This window comes from Psittacula echo, assembly GCF_963264785.1.
Source record: "Psittacula echo genome assembly, chromosome: 16".
Classification (NCBI taxonomy): Eukaryota; Metazoa; Chordata; class Aves; order Psittaciformes; family Psittacidae; genus Psittacula; species Psittacula echo.
The window spans coordinates 5,626,047-5,641,993 of record NC_137752.1 but is presented as its reverse complement, the minus strand read 5'-3'; the positions used below and the strand labels follow the sequence as shown (position 1 = coordinate 5,641,993).

The 15,947-nt window shown below is 46.7% G+C and overlaps 2 protein-coding genes across 3 annotated transcripts; one reads left to right on the top strand and one right to left on the bottom strand.

The window, feature by feature from the left end:
* Positions 1-1,183: 1,183 nt before the first annotated feature.
* On the bottom strand, positions 1,184-15,448 carry LOC308227710 (torsin-1A-like; the record flags this gene model as incomplete). 2 transcript variants are annotated; one of them, XR_013958123.1, is made up of 6 exons in its annotated part: positions 15,220-15,448; positions 14,697-14,962; positions 12,519-12,694; positions 12,300-12,427; positions 10,924-11,374; positions 1,184-1,326 (listed from the first exon to the last, which is right to left on the bottom strand). XR_013958123.1 is itself a non-coding variant. In XM_080630521.1 (5 exons), the coding sequence occupies exons 1-5, from the start codon at positions 15,439-15,441 to the stop codon at positions 11,124-11,126; spliced, it is 1,032 nt and encodes a 343-aa protein (XP_080486647.1). In that variant the 5' UTR covers positions 15,442-15,448. The 2 variants fall into 2 exon arrangements, 1 of the variants encoding a protein (XP_080486647.1); XM_080630521.1 differs by lacking the exon at positions 1,184-1,326 and having other exon boundaries at positions 11,124-11,374; positions 15,231-15,448.
* On the top strand, positions 2,198-6,005 carry LOC308227709 (torsin-1B-like). The gene is made up of 5 exons (XM_080630520.1): positions 2,198-2,949; positions 3,149-3,414; positions 4,646-4,821; positions 5,224-5,351; positions 5,719-6,005. The coding sequence occupies exons 1-5, from the start codon at positions 2,598-2,600 to the stop codon at positions 5,994-5,996; spliced, it is 1,200 nt and encodes a 399-aa protein (XP_080486646.1). The 5' UTR covers positions 2,198-2,597; the 3' UTR covers positions 5,997-6,005.
* Positions 15,449-15,947: the final 499 nt, after the last annotated feature.

Below are 15,947 nucleotides of genomic sequence, written 5' to 3'. Positions count from 1 at the left end.
CAGTCATTAGCACTGCCAAGTACACTACTAAATCATGTCCCTAAATGCAGCATAAGCCTGCTCAACTGATGGTACAGGAACTTGGATCCCAGCTTGGATCAAAGGCATCTCAAGCAGTGTTTTGGGGTTTCTTCATCATCCTCCCTATCTTTCTGTGCCTGTCTTGGCTTTACAGAATTATCAGGTCCTCTTATACCAGGCAAGATGATCCTGCTGGTCATGCTTATTACATAAACTGGGTGGAAAGCTGGTTGAGCTGCTCAGGAACTTCCTGGGCATCAGCTGGTGAGCAACTGCATTGTGCATCACTTGGTTCGTATATTCTAATTCTTTAATTATTATTGTTATTGTTGTTATTTTCTTCTTTTTCTGTCCTATTCAACTGTCTTTATCTCAACCCATGAGTTTCGATTCTCTCCCACACCCTGCTGCAAGAGGGACACTAAGTGGTGTGTGGTGCTTAGTTACTGGCTGCGGTTAAACCATGACACAGGCAAAATTCAAGAATAAGAGCTAATGGAATAATCCCACAGCTTCTTGAGACAGCCACACAGTGATATCTCACACCCAGGTTGGTGGTTGCCTGTAATAGGTGTTTAATGAGTAGCAATTAGTGGTAGGTCTAGGTTCAAACCATGCTGCTTCACTTCCCTGAGACAAGCAGGCCGGCAGTCCCCAGTGACTGGGGAAGAAAAGGCTGTTTCACCCTGCCTGCAGGGAGCCGCTGCATGGTCTGAAAAAGAGCTTACAAAACCTTTTAACCATAAACTCCTGATCCAGACACTTGGAATCTCCCTTCCCTTTGTCATGGGATTACAAATATTGCTTCATTTCAGAGCTGGGACACGGACTTCAAAACAAATCCTCAGCTGTCGGAGACCTGTATGCCTCCAGGTACTTCAGTACATCACCTCCTACCTGCTCTGAATCCAGCTGCTTACAAACAGGCTGCTTTCTAGTAATTTAGCCACTGAAACACCAGTTGTGGTACTTCTTTAAGAGAACTCAATATAGCAAGAGAAGCACACTTTTCTATACACGTGAGGTATGCTAGATGGCACATAAACACCTCCAGTTAATCAGAATGTGGCACATGCAGTAAACAAGTCTCTGCAAACACATTAGATTTCATCCCAGGACCTTACAGAGGGCAGTAGCCACAAGACCACTGGAACTCCTGCCTATCTCATACAAACTGCTTGGTTCCCATAAGTCTCACCAAGGGTCTCATTCATGAGTCTGTTCCTCGGTTGGATTCTCTGCCAATTCACAATGCTGTCATGGCCGGAGGGCAGCAAACAGTTGTTCTCCCTGATGGCCATTCAGCTGCAACCAAACACAAACGGATTAATAATATGGTATTTTCTGACTCTGCCCTCCCCTCTTTCCTTCAGTAGCTGGAGCAAGAAGTCTTTGGCCAGCACCTCTCTACCCAGGTAATTCTGAGAGCTCTGAGTGCAAATAGGTACTCCAAACAGCACATGAAACTCCAGATACCAATGGGGACAGGGGAAGAGGAGGTTCATGCTTGTGACACGGGACTGGGAGTGCCATTTGCACCAGTGTCTCATAGGACACAGGCAGGGTGGAGGGAAGGGACAGGCACACAAGATGGGGCCTGTGTGGCTCTGAGTGGGGTCACAGGGACATGGCTTGGCTCAATCTGAGGGGAGCGAGGGAGCCCAGATTGCCCTGAGGTGATGCAGGCGGTGAGGAGGGCACGAAGCTCCTCCACGTCACTGCCCGAGGCTGCTGATGCCGTCACACAGAATCAACCAGGATGGACCCGCTGCAGCACCTCAATGTCTCTCTTGCAGTGAGGGACCCAGAGCTGAACACAGGATTCGAGGTGCGGCCTCACCAGTGCCCAGTGCAGCGGCACAATCACTGCCCTGGTCCTGCTGCCGCACTGGTGCTGAGCCAGGACAGGATGCTGCTGGCTTCTTGGCTGCCTGGGCACAAACTGCCTCATGTTCAGCTGCTGTTGACCAACACTCCCAGGTCCTTTTCCCTCAGGCAGTTTTCCAGCTACTCTTTCCCAAACCTGGAGCGTTCCATGGGGTTGTTGTGACCCAGGTGCAGGACCTGGCACTTTGCCTTGCTGAACCTCATAGAACTGGCCTCAGTCCATCGATCCAGCCTGTCCAGATCCCTCTGCAGAGCTTCCTGTCCTACAGCAGATCAACATTGCCACCGAATCTGGTGTCATCTGCAGACTTACCGAGAGTGCACTCAGCCCTCTCATCCAGATCATCAGTGAAGATACTAAACAACACTGGCCCCAATACCCAGCCCTGAGGGACCCCACTAGTGACCAACTAGACGTGACACCATTCACCACCACTCTTCAGGCTCTGCCACCCAGCCAGTTTACCCATACACCTATCCAGGCCATGAGCAGCCAGTTTCTCCAGGAGATCGTTGTGGGAAACAGCATCCAATGCTTTATTAAAGTCCAAATGGACAATGTCCACAGCCTTGCCATCATCAACCAGGCAGCCACCTTGTCATAGAAGGAAAGCAGGTTACTTGGGAGAAGAGACCACCACCTCCTCTGTCCATCCTCCTATAAGGTATCAGAGCGTTAAGGTCCCCCCATGGCACCTCCCAAGCCTGCTGTTAATGTCATACCCGCCGGGCCATCACAGTCAGGGCAGCGAGCGCCGCCCGTGCCCATCACAAAGATGGCGGCGGCGGCTACGGGCAGGGCGGGGATTGCCCGCCCACAGCCGGCGGCGGGCGGTGCTGCGGCAAGGCGCGGAGCCGCCATGCTGCGGGTGGTCGGTCTGCTGGGGCTGCTGCTGCCGGGGCTGGCGGCGCTGGAGCCGCTCAGCGTGGGGCTGGCCATCGGCGTCGCCTCGGCGCTCACCGGGTACCTGTCCCACCCCAGGTTCTACTGCAGCTACGTGGAGTGCTGCCCCAGCGCCGGCCGGCGACTCAACGCTACCGGTACGGCGGGGCCGGGGCGGGGGGGTCCCGCGCTGGGCTTCATAGCCCTGCCAGTAACCGGTCACTGGTGCGCCTGGCAGTGGCCGTGCCGGGCTGAGCCCCGTGCCCAGCAATGGCCCTGCTGAGCTCGCCCGCTGTGTGGCCAGTGACCGGCTCCCGTTGGTGGCCAGGCGATGCTGAGCTCTCCCTCTCCCCTCAGCGCTGAAGTTGCAGCTGGACACGAAGCTCTTCGGGCAGCACTTAGCCAAGGAGGTGGTGCTGAAGGCAGTGATGGGCTTCAGCAACAACCCCAGCCCCAAGAAGCCGCTGATGCTGTCACTCCATGGCTGGGCCGGCACCGGCAAGAACTTCCTCAGCCAGATCCTGGCGGAGCACGTCCACCCTGCCGGCCTGCGCAGCAAGTTCGTCCATCTCTTCCTGGCCACCCTGCACTTCCCTCACCACGACCAAGTCAAGACCTATAAGGTGAGGAGGGACACAAGGTAATCCTGTTAGCTTGTCCCTAAAGGCAGGGGGGTTGTGCTGCATAATGACCCGCAGATGCCTGGCAGCTGGAGTTGGGTATTTCCAAAGCTGATGCTCAAGAGCAGTGGACGGGGAAATTCCTCCAGGAAGTGAAAGGCACCGAAATACCAGGGGATCGAAAGTGAGAGCAGTTTCCTGGTGCTGCCCTGTCACTAATGCCATCTGATTTCTGCTATGCTTGCTGTTAGGGAAGAATCCTGCCTGGCTGGGATCAAGGTAACTTTGTCCATAGCAGCCCCCGCAGAGCCATGTTTTGTGTTTGTGGCTCAGACAGTGTTGATAACACAGCTGTGTTTTGGCTGTTATGGAATGGTGTTTGCACAGCCTCAAAGCTTGTTTTTTTTCCTCCACTCAAAGTGAGCAAACTGGGGTGTACTAAAGATTGGGAAGGGGACACTGCCACGACAACTTAATCCCAGTCAGCCAAAGGGTTATTTGATACCATATGCTGTCACACTCAGCAATCAAACCTGGAATAGAAGAAGGAAAAAGTGAGAGATGTTGGCTCTAACCCTGGCTGGGCACTGGTCTGCATGTGTCAGGGGTGTGATTCCCTTTGCTTGTCTTTTTCTTCTTTCCATCACCTATCAAACTGTATTTACCTTGACCCATTATTTTCTCACTTCTGTTCTTTGTCCTCTCTCCCCCATCCTGCTGGGGTGCTTGGCTGCTGCTGGGTCAATCCACCACACCTTGTGCAATGGGAAACTGTAGCCTGAATGAGACATTTTTCAAGTCACTTCATTCCTTGATATTGGAGAATTCCAGTCTTCATGTTTTAATGTTTGAAGGTACCCAAAAGTGATGTACTGCTACGTAGGGTTTCTGTATGAAAGACGAAGCACTGATTTGTTTAAAACAAACAAAAAGAAGCTTTCTCATCACAAGACTTCCCATCTAATCCTGGGTTTTGTGTCTTTGCATACATTAAGCAGAAACAATTAGAAAGTCTTTCCTCTGTGAGCAGGAAAAGAACTCATTTAAAATCAGTGTTGGATGTCAGAGGGATCAGTCACAGAGTTTATGGTCCTCTCTTCAGGAAAAAGTATAACCAGTGAGCATCGGTTGCTGACATTTGAAAGGGTGTCCCTAGTGTCTGTCACATACAAGCAGCTCACAGTACATCTGGAAGAGGCCTCATTTTTCAGTGTTTTTCAACCTCTTCTTCCAGGAACAACTGCAGAACTGGATTCGGGGCAACGTCAGTGCCTGTCCCCACTCTGTCTTCATTTTTGATGAGATGGACAAAATGCATCCAGGTCTCATCGATGCCATCAAGCCATTTTTAGACTATTACGAGCAGGTTGATGGGGTGTCCTACAGGAAAGCTATCTTCATCTTCCTCAGGTCTGTAGCACCTATACAGTCATTTTGAGATCCTGAGCTAAATCTGTGTTTACGGTGATAAGGATGTTCCCATGGGACCTCCTTCAAAGAACAGCAAAAGAACCACTCTGGAGTGAAGACCCTCTCTGTGAAGACATAGAGGAGCACTATGAGCATGGTTTGTGACTGTAGTGGAGCAGGTCTGATGCCATGCGGCAGACCACTGCAGCATGCAGCGCTCATGAGCCGGGCCCAGAGCACAGATCATACAAGAGTTCACATTTTGGGGAGGTTCTCTTGGATAGCTGCACTGTTTCAGTGATTTGTTTGACATCAGGAAGATGAGTAATGTGGGTAACCAGCTGAAAAAGAAATGCTGCTTCAGCTGTGTCTGTACTCACCATGTTTTCCTTTTGTGAACAGCAATGCAGGTGGTGACTTAATTAATAAAGCAGCTCTTGATTTCTGGGCAAGTGGAAAGCGCAGGGAAGAGATTCAGCTGAAAGACCTGGAGCCCATGTTATCTGTAGGAGTCTTCAATAACAAGAACAGTAAGTCATTGTTCCCAGAAAGTGGGAAATTTGTTTTACTTGTAACACAGGGCTCATCTCTGCAATCTTCTGCAGCCTACCTTGACCCTGCCCTACTTTCTCTGGGCTCATCTTCCTACAGTGCTCTAGTCCTGCACCCTTTTTGCCCTTCACTCCAGTGAAGTAGCACAGAAGTTGCTCTGCATGCATGCTGAAGGGTAGCAGTGGCACCTGTGAGGTACAGTCAGTCTGAGCCCTCCAGCTAATGGGCATCTTTTCTTCCTTAGGCAGTGGCTGAGACAAACTGAATTCAGATTGCCCTGTGGATCCTCTCTTATGCAGGTTCAAGTTTAGAGAACCTCCCTCCTATGCTTGTTTTTCTCCCCAGGTGGACTGTGGCACAGCAGCCTTATTGACAGGAACCTCATTGACTACTTTGTCCCCTTCCTGCCCCTGGAGCACAAGCATGTGAAGATGTGCGTCAGGGCTGAAATGATAGCCCGTGGCTATGTTGTTGATGAGAACATCGTTCAAGCAGTGGCTGATGAGATGACTTTCTTCCCAAAAGAGCAGAAAATCTACTCTGATAAAGGCTGCAAGACTGTACAGGCCAAGCTGGATATTCATGAAGACATTGTGATGAGAGATACAAAAGCCAAGGGTTGAGTACCTGTCAGGACTCCAAAGCATTTCCAGAGCTTTTGGAAATCTATGATTTTGCACTTACGCTTTTTTACTGTTGCAGGGAGTTTGGTGAAATACCAGAGTGTGCTGTGTGGGCTTTTTAACTGAAGCTGTATTTTGTGGTTTGTTCTTTTTTTAAACTTAACATAGAATCACAGAATGGTTTGGGTTGGAAGGGACCTTAAAGCTCATCTAGTTCCAACCCTCTCCCACAAGTAGACACCTTCCACTAGACCAGGTTGCTCAAAGCCCTGTTCAACCTGGCACTGAATATCCCACTGTTCATCTCTGAACTGACTGGTATCCAGATGTTACCCCCTTTAGTTTCCTTTTAATCTAGAGAGAATTTCCGAGTGTGTCACATACATAGCACTGGGTGCAGTCTCTCCTGCTTTATTCTTCCAAGTGCTAGGATTATTAAGCATTTAATTCCTCTTTTCACAAAAACTAGACAAGAGCAAAGGAGAACAGAGAAATTCTTCCAGGCAGTCATATTCCCTTCCTTGTACATTGTCTTGGTCATGGGCTAGTGAAATGAAGGGATGTGTGGTGTGTTCAGGACTATGACAGTGTCTGAAAGGGTGAACACCTTGATGCATTGCAGTAAGATGGTGTGGTGGAAGGTGGATTGCTGCTTAGACAAAAAGAAATTGTAAAAGAAACTTTATATTCTTTACGTAAAGGAGCTATGTGAATTTGTGTGGTCTTCCTGAGCAGAGGGACCCATCTGAGGGATCCCACTGCTACAATGTCCTAGACCAGCCTACTGTTCATAATCAGAAAAATCTGAGGATCTGAGTGTTACAGCTTGTCAGGTAAATCTGCATGTGGGCTTCTGGGCCTGAAGTCTGCAAGATCTTTAGTAGTCACTCCCAGCTGCACTTAGTAGCCCCAGGAGTGGGTAGCACTACTCTCACGTTGCTTGGAAGACACTTTCATGGCAGAAGTTACTTTAAAATGTGTATTTTTATGTTGAAGTACAAGGAACAGCAATAGAAAGCTCTTCCTGGAAAGCCACAGAGAAGGGAGTATGGGAAATGGGAGCAATCCACAATCCCATACCTCAGTAGGTAACAAGTTTTATATAAGTTTTTAACTTTAAAGAATGTCTGTGTGGAAGGGTGGGGAGTTAGGAAGCTTGGAAAGACTGAGTTAACCTACACCCACTGGTAAAGCTGAAGTTTAAAACTGTTGCAAGCTTTAACTCTTTCATCATCACTTGTGGATCAAGTATTGTAATGCAAGACAGAAGTGCCTATCGCTTGTTGATTGTAGTGTGTTTTCTAAACTGATATGAGGGATTGGGCTATTTTTGTGCTGCAGCATGTGTTCCCTCACTGGTACTTAAAACTCCCTTGAAGATATGATGCAGAACTTACAGTTCTCAATGCTATTATGTTAATTCAAATTACAACAGAGAGCATTTACGCTAAGCATTACAATTAAAGTGTCAATTGCCTTTTACAACCCCATGTGGAGTTTGTCAAATGTTGGCAAACTGCTCACACTGATGCAATCTCCAGAGCCAAAGCTAGGTAGCCATTAACCTTGGGCCGTTGGACTCTTGCTTTTCATGGATCATGTTTTGCCTGTTAACTGATTCACATGCTGCATCCAGTTTCAGTTACTCCAAATACAAAATATTTGTGCAATTTCAAAACATTAAGTATTACTACTGTATAGTTTGAATAAATCTTAAGTCACTTTTCTCTCTTGGTTTAATCAATTTTCAGCTAAAGTACTAGTTTGTGCAGTTTTTCAACCAGCTGCACTGCAGCTTCCTATTAAGCTTCCTTAAAAATTTGTTTATAACAATAGATGAGCAGATAGCCTATTGATATGAAAACATTGACTCATCTGACAGCACAGTAAGGAATTCAGCAGTTAAATACAGCTCAGAAGAAACAAACCTATGAAAAAGCCTTAAAGTCTCTGCTTCGTAGTTACTAACAGATAACTCCTACCTGCCAGGCACTGCAGGACAAATATACCTCAGGTAGCTTGTTTAACCATTCCTCCTCTCTGTGCTGCATCTGGGAAGTTGGCATTCAAGCTGGCACTTCACCTCTCTAGCTGGCAAAGATATGATGGAACTACAGGATAAGCATGGGCCAGAGCATCTGCAGCCTCTCTAGCACTGAAAGAGTCAGTGTGTAAATAACGGCCTAATTCAAGTGAGGTACAGCAGTTGGCAACAACTGACACCTCACTGAACAGTCAGTTGTTCATGCTGTTGTGAACCATGTGTTGTGCTATAACGATGCAAAAGGAGTGTACATGGGAAGCATAAGCTGCCTGGTTCATCAGGACTTTGCACTGTGACTGCTCCACTCTGTACACACAACAGCTTGGCCCAGGGCACCAGCAGACGAGTAGCTAGGGCCAGGCTGCCCCTGTCAAGACAGCCCTCACTACACTGCTGTATCTTAACCACAGACGCCCATTTTACAAGCACAGGAATGTTCCCTGCAGAAGAAGGCTGAATTAAAGCAGCAGTTTCTTGGACTGGACTTTGGTAAGAACAGAATTCATCTCAGTGACTGCTCAGCTGCTCTTGCCTGGCCAATGCACTGTTTCCCTAGGGATCAGACCTTTCCCCTATTTGACATTTTCCTCTTGTCTGATCCAGTTTCAAGTGGCCTGTTCTCCTGGTTTCAGCTGGGATAGAGTTAATTTTTTTCTTAGTAACTGGTGCAGTGCTGTGGTTTGGATTTAGTCTGAGAACAATGCTGATAACACACTGATGTTTTAGTGTTGCTAAGCAGTGCTTGCTCCGTATCAAGGAGTCTCTCATGTTCTGCCAGTGAGAAGGTGCACAAGAACCCAGAAGGGAGCAGAGCCAGGACAGCTGACCTGAACTAGCCAAAGGGATTTGTCATGCCCAGCATATAAAAGTGGAGGGAGTTGGCTGGGAACCTCTGATCACTGCTCAGGGACTAGCTAGGCAGCAATTAGTGAGCAATTGTACTGTGCATCACTTACTTCAGTTATGAAACTGTTCTTATTTCAACCTGTGGGGTTTACCTTGTTCCAATTCTTTTCCCCATCCCACCAGGGGTGGTGGTCAGTGAGCAGCTGTGTGGTACTTAGTTACCAGCTGGGGTTAAACCACAACAACTATTAATAATGCCCAAAGTTACCCAGTCATAGCAAGAAAGACAGAATGAGGACCTCAGCTTTGAAACGATACTGTCTAAAGGGGAGGAATAACAACAGGACCAAATCTGGGAGTGATTTCAGGCACACAAATTTCCTTTACTGAAATGGAGATGCTCCTAACCAGGTCTGCTGTCTTCAAGAATGGAAGAGAGAGCAAAGACACTCTCCACTCTTTCAGCATCATTCCTACATGCTCTAGAGTATGCTTCAATCTACCCTAAGCCATCTAGAGCTATGATATAACAAAATAATTGCTATCAATGTATGTCAGATGCTGGTATTGATGCTGCAAAGGAACACAAAGCAGAACTAAGAATATTTAATGCTAAAAGAGCCACAATACTGCTTGGTTGAATTACTGGTTTTGATGAGAAGGTACCAGACAGTAATAAAAGTTTGTAATTTCCACATCTGCTTTTTTTTCCATTATTTGCTGTAATTATTTGCAGGATGTCAAAGAAATAGATAAATACCTAAGTTCAAAGCACTCATTTGCTGACAAATACCAAGACTGATAATTTACATATTACACAACTTCAGAGCAGAACTGGACAGTCGGAGTCTTACTGGCCTCTCTTTTCCCCCTTGCAGAGAAAACTTCAAGCTGCTGCCACAGAAAATGTGGGTGGCTTCAATGAGAGCCTGCAGGGTGTTCAGCCAGGGGTATCACAGTGGGAGCAGGAGACAGAGAAGAAGGGTTCGAACTGGTGTCTACAAGTTCATCCTTATGATACTGCTGAGCACACATACACCTAAAAGGTCTGCCTCTACAAAACACCTGCATTTGCAGGTAATTAGTACCAATGGTCTAGAAGTGCAGCTTCCACTCCAAATTTCCTGTTTCCCTTTAGCCAGGTAGCAAAGGGTCACATCTCCTCCTCATATCTATTCCCTCTGAACTCAAGAAAGGACATACCTATATTCAAGAACAGCTGAATACATCAGCCAGAAACATAGCATGCTCTTCCTCAACAAGTAAGTTTGTGCAAAATCAACATAAACTGCTCAATGCAAAGGACACCAGAAGGTACCTAAGAAATACACTTATGATGAGAAAAGTTTATTTTTAATAGAAACTGGCTTGAAAACAAAAAGTCTATGCAGTGCTCATACTCAAAAAGAAGTCTGGCACTCTCTGCAGTTAAGTTCAGTTGACACATTTCACTTTTGGTTTTGGATCTGTCTTCATCCCTGCCTCAAAGGCACACAGTATTGCATGAAGATGAAAAAGGCAAAACCGTGCTAGCTGTCCCCAAATTCTACGTGTAGGTGAAGAAACCTCTTTTCCATTTCCTTCATGTAAAAATCCACCTGTACATGTTTCCTGTTAAGATACACCCTTTCCATGCAGCTGACTCACCAGTCAGAAAGCAAACCTGAGCTCACCCTTGGGCAAGCATGCTGTGAACAACGTTATAGATCAAAAAGTAATCAAAACCAGGAACCAACTAGGCTGATGTGGCAGTCCAGGAATTTAACTTACTTCCTTGTAATATTAAATCCACCCTCAGAACACTATTCACATGAAACAGGTTCATATGCTTGGCTTGACACACAAACATAGGAACTTTGATTAAAATTCTCAATATTGTCTAGAGATCACCCACATCAATCCAAAATCCAATTAAAATTAGGCCATAGTCTCATCCTTCTATAGGTGCCAACAGTCTGCAAACGGCTCTGATGACTGACACATGATTCAGCACTGTCAGACACAGACTCCCACACTTACAACACAGTTTGTTCTTACCTTGACAACACAAGGCTGATGTACCTTGGGAGCTGTGACTAGTGACAAAATACCAATGCAGAGGCACTGCCACTTATTTACACACCAGGAAAGAAGTAATGTTCCTTTCGTTAAAAAAGTGCTTAAAAATGAAATGTCCCAGGTTCTCCACATTGTGATTAAGTTAAATTTGCTTCTTTGCAGGTTGTAGCAATAAAGTGTTAGAAGTCATAGTAATAATCCAGCTTTGCATCCACAGTTTTACAGCCTTTATCTGAGTAAATTCTCTCCTCTCTGGGGAAGTAGGTCATCTCGTCCGCTATTCTGGTTAGAATGTCTTCATCCACAGCGTAGCCACGGGATTTTATCTCAACCCTGATACACATTTTCACATGTTTGTATTCCAGAGGCAGGAAGGGAACAAAGTAGTCAATGAGATTTCTATCAATCAAGGTGCTGTGCCAAAATCCACCTACAAAGGGAGAGAAAGGAGTTGCTACTACTCCTCTAGTTACACACTACCACGGGTTGCAGGGAACAAAAGGCGTATCACAACCCTCTGCTACATACCAGTAACAATTCACCTGTGGTTTAGGGCCCTATAACGCACAAGTCCAAGTACAAGCTCATTCTCGTGGTACGCTGTGCATAAAGTTTTGGTGATACATATAAAAGTGGTCCATTGGAGCTGAATGAATGAATTCTGACGGAATGCCTTTAAGCCTTGCACCCCAGTGCTAGCCTCATACTAGGTGAGAGTATGAGGCTAGAGAAGAACTGATTTTCTATCTCTTATCAGCTCTCCCAGACCAGCTTTCTTGTTCCTTTTTTTAAGCTTGCATCTAACCTTTGAAAAAAGTTAGCTTCCAAAGCTAATTTTAGAGCATAATTATGTTAAAACCCGCTTTTTACCAGAAGTCCTGCGCAAGGAAACCTAGGAAGCACTGGACTGCCCACAGCAGGGCTGGCATATCAGCTTGCTACTCCTAAATAGCTACCAGAAGGCTTTTAACAGACTGAGCAAGACAGCTTAAGTAGGTTGGGGGTCAAGGAAGTGGCTTCCCCATAATAAAGTATTTTATATGTTAAAGATTTATCAGCCCTAGCTTTACTGTCAGGCTTTCTCTTTGCTTTCCCTTTAGCCCAAAAAATGCACAGCATAGACTTCTCCCAACACATACAATCCAACAGACAGAAAACATTCCAGTAGCCAAGGCGTACACAGAGCTTCATGTCATCTCAAGAGCTGACTGTAGGCCCCAAAACTGCATTGTGGCTCCCTGCTAGCCAAAAACTGGGGGCCACATCAAGTAGAAACCAGAGCTGTAAAAATGCAGCTAAATGAAGCCCATCCTTTTTGTTTCTACCACTTTCAAAGCAATCCCTGTTTTACTCACTATTTTTGTTATTGAAGACGGACACAGACAGCGCATTCTGGATATCTGAGAGCTGTATATCTTCCCTTGTCCTCCCATTTCTCCAGAAATCTAGTGCCACCTCTGTTATCTTTTCAGCTCCTGCATTGCTAAGTAAAGAGAAAACAAAGATTGTAGCTGGAGGTAGCTTTAAAAGGCATCAAGTGTACAGAACAGCAAACCTGAGAAGCTACTTCATACCTGAGGAATATGAAGATGGCTTGCCGGTAAGACACCCCATCCAAAAGCTCATAGTAGTCCAGGAATGGCTTGATGGAGTCAATGAGTCCTGCGTGCATTTTATCCATTTCATCAAATATGAAGAGTGATCTAGGACAGATGCTCACATTTCCCCGAATCCACGACTGCAGCTGATCCTGAGAGGCACGACAATGAAAGATGCTAAAAGAATTTGTGTTGAAAAGATAGAAAATAGCACTTCTGTGTATTGACCTTTGTCTTGAGTGATTTCAATTGTAATTTTAACAGCTTTGGCTTCTTGACTAAAACATGGTTAAAAACTATAAATAAAACTTTTAACAAAATCTCATGCTGGTTCTGAAAAATTTTAGGACACCAAGAGATGGGATTGGGACAAGCAGGAAATCTCATTGTGACATAGTCCTTTAAACACAGCAAAAATAAAAAAACAAAAAACAGCAGGACACAGGATGGGCACACCGAGGAACAGCAACACAAAGCAAAGCCCTGACAAGTAAGGTGATTACTTTTGTCAGCACTTTGGTCTAAACATCCTTAGGTGTCAAAGCTATGAGCAATACTGAATTTACTACCTGAACAGCACCAGTGAGAAACTGCAGCTGCAGTCACTGGCAGAAGTAGAAATTCTCAGCCCTGTGTTTTAATAATTCAGAAGTTTAAATGAAGACAATTACGAGCCCTTCTTAAAACACAATACTGCTAATGCTTTATAGTATTTGGAGATTCTCTCACTTAAGTGTTACATTTAAGGTCAACAATGAAGTAACTGGAAAAACAAATAAACAACAAACACACACACACACACCCCCAAACCAAAATGAAACCCAAAGGGTTGATCTGCTGGCAGATGAAGGAGAACTGCTCTGACCATTTACAATGATTCATAGCTTTTTTATATTCACTGTTTAATCAGTCTCTGAACCCCAGAGGCAGCACAGGAAGGTGCCATTAGGTGTACTGTGGATAAGAACCAATAATTCTCCCTACTGCCTTGGGCAGCAAGATTCCCAAGTGTATTCACCTTAAAACAAAAGCAGAAAATGATCCATTTTGTTTTAAAACTGCTCAGTTGCATAAAGCTGTAAAAAAAGAGGAAATGGGTATTTCCTCCATTTAGAAATCTGGTTTGTAGACAATCCTCTTCTCATTTTTAACATACATAAACCAAATAGGAACATTCAATACTACAAAAAACAGTGGTGCTCATTCAAACTCTGCTGTTAACAAAGTTAGAACAAGAACCCCCCCGAAAACACGCATCTCAGCTATCATTCCACATGATAGCAACCTTCCAGTATCTGAAGGGGGACTATAACGATGCTGGGGAGGGACTCTTCATTAGGGACTGTAGTGACAGAACAAGGGGTAACGGGTTCAAATTTGAACAGGAGAAGTTTAGACTGGATATAAGGAAGAAGTTCTTTATTGTAAGGGTGGTGAGGCACTGGAATGGGTTTCCGCCATCCTTGGCAGTGTTCAAGGCCAGGCTGGACAGAGCCTTGGGTGACATGGTCTAGTGTGAGGTGTCCCTGCCCACGGCAGGGGGCTGGAACTGGATGCTTTTAAGGTCCTTTCCAACCCTAACTATTCTATGATTCTATGATACCCCCCTGCCTACACAGCTGCACTGACACTTACAAACTGACAGAACCATTCCAAATACATTCCTCTGTACATTTCTGACAACAGAATATTTTGTTGGTTTTGTTTTACAGCTGGGAAATGGATCCATAGAAAAACTAAATGAAATGTTCAGCGTGCAGCAAAGCTGAAAAGCACAACCATGCCTCAGAGAGCAAGCTCCAGCTTGTCATGGTACCTGACACACCTGGAGGTCACCATGTCACCTAACCATGGAGACCTGCTGAACCACACTCATGTCAGTCACATCTCTAACCAAAGTATAGCATAAAAATTAACCATAAAGAGAGGCTCAAAACACACACAAACCCCTTCACATTCACAGGAGTATCAGTCTGATGTATGTTAGGATTTACTCAGTTCTGTACAGAAGATTCCAAAATGAGCACAAGCTACAATTTACTGCATAAAATAACATCTACATTTCTAGCACTGCTCATGCCGTAGCATTTATAATTCAATACAGCAGTCACTGCAGCAGAGCCATGCCCCATGGGTTCCACAGCACCCTCTTACCTTGTAGAGATTGATGCTGTGAGCATGAGGAAAGTGTAAAGTTGCCACGAACTGATGGACGTATTTACTCTGCAGACCTCTTTTATAAATGCTTTCGGCGACTATCTTACTGACAAAGTTCTTCCCTGTTCCAGTCCACCCGTGCAAGGAAAGGGCAAGAGGTTTTTTGGCATTGGTGTTGTTCAAGAAGCCCTTCACGGCCTTCACAATCACCTTGCTCACCAGGTGCTGCCCGAACAGCTTCTTGTCCAGATTCTCCTGCAGAGCTGGATGGGGAGAACATCAGCAGCAGCGAGGAGGGAGAGGGCTCCCCTCAGCTTCCGCCTCCTTTGCGGAGGGTCCCGCACCCACCCGGCTGTGAAGGCTGCCAGCCCCGCGCCAAGGGCCGGCCGAGCTGGAGCCACACGGGGAGAACACACAGGCCCTGCCTGGCTCCCAGAGTCTCTGCACCCCCCAATGCCCTCCTCGCACCCCGCAAAGTCCCCTCATCCCCCCTCGTCCCCCAGCACCCTTCATCCCGCACCGGCCCCGCACCGGCGGCGGCGCGCTGGTCGTGCTTCTGGAGGCAGCACTCCCTGAAGTAGCAGTAGAGCCGCGGGTAGGAGATGAAGCCGGTAAGGGCCGAGGCGGCAGCGCCCGCGATCGCCAGCCCCAGGCTGATGGGCTCCATGGCGCTCGCAGGCGTAAGAAGCGGCAGCAGCACCAGAGCCAGGACCGCCCTCAGCGGGCCCCGCCATAGCTTCATGGCCGGCCCGGCCCCAACGCCGGCCTCTGCGGCCGCTGCTTCCGGTCCGCAACGCCGCTTCCGCCGCCGCCATTTTGGGTGCGGGCAGAGGCGGGGCTGACGCTGAGGGCGGCCGCCATGTTGGCCGAGCTAACCGTAGTTAGCTAAATGGCGGCCTCGTGTGGTAAATTTGGTTAAACACAGCGCTCAGGGTCGGGCAGAACAGCAGCGACATCCTTGATCACCATGGGGGCACAGGCTTAGGGATAAACTGCGGCGTTTACCTGATCTAGAGACTTTACCCCTCTTTCTGAAAGAAAAAGTAACTCGGGGGCTACCTCACCCCTCATGGAGTCTCCACTCCTGAGTGATGGGACACGGAGCCCTGCACAGCCATGGGATACTCTTATCCCCGATACCCAGAAACCATCAGCATGTATCCCAGAAGGAAAAACATCATTTATGATCACTTAAAATCACTTTTATTATTTTCAAGTTGCATATCCTGCCTTCACGTTCCACACATC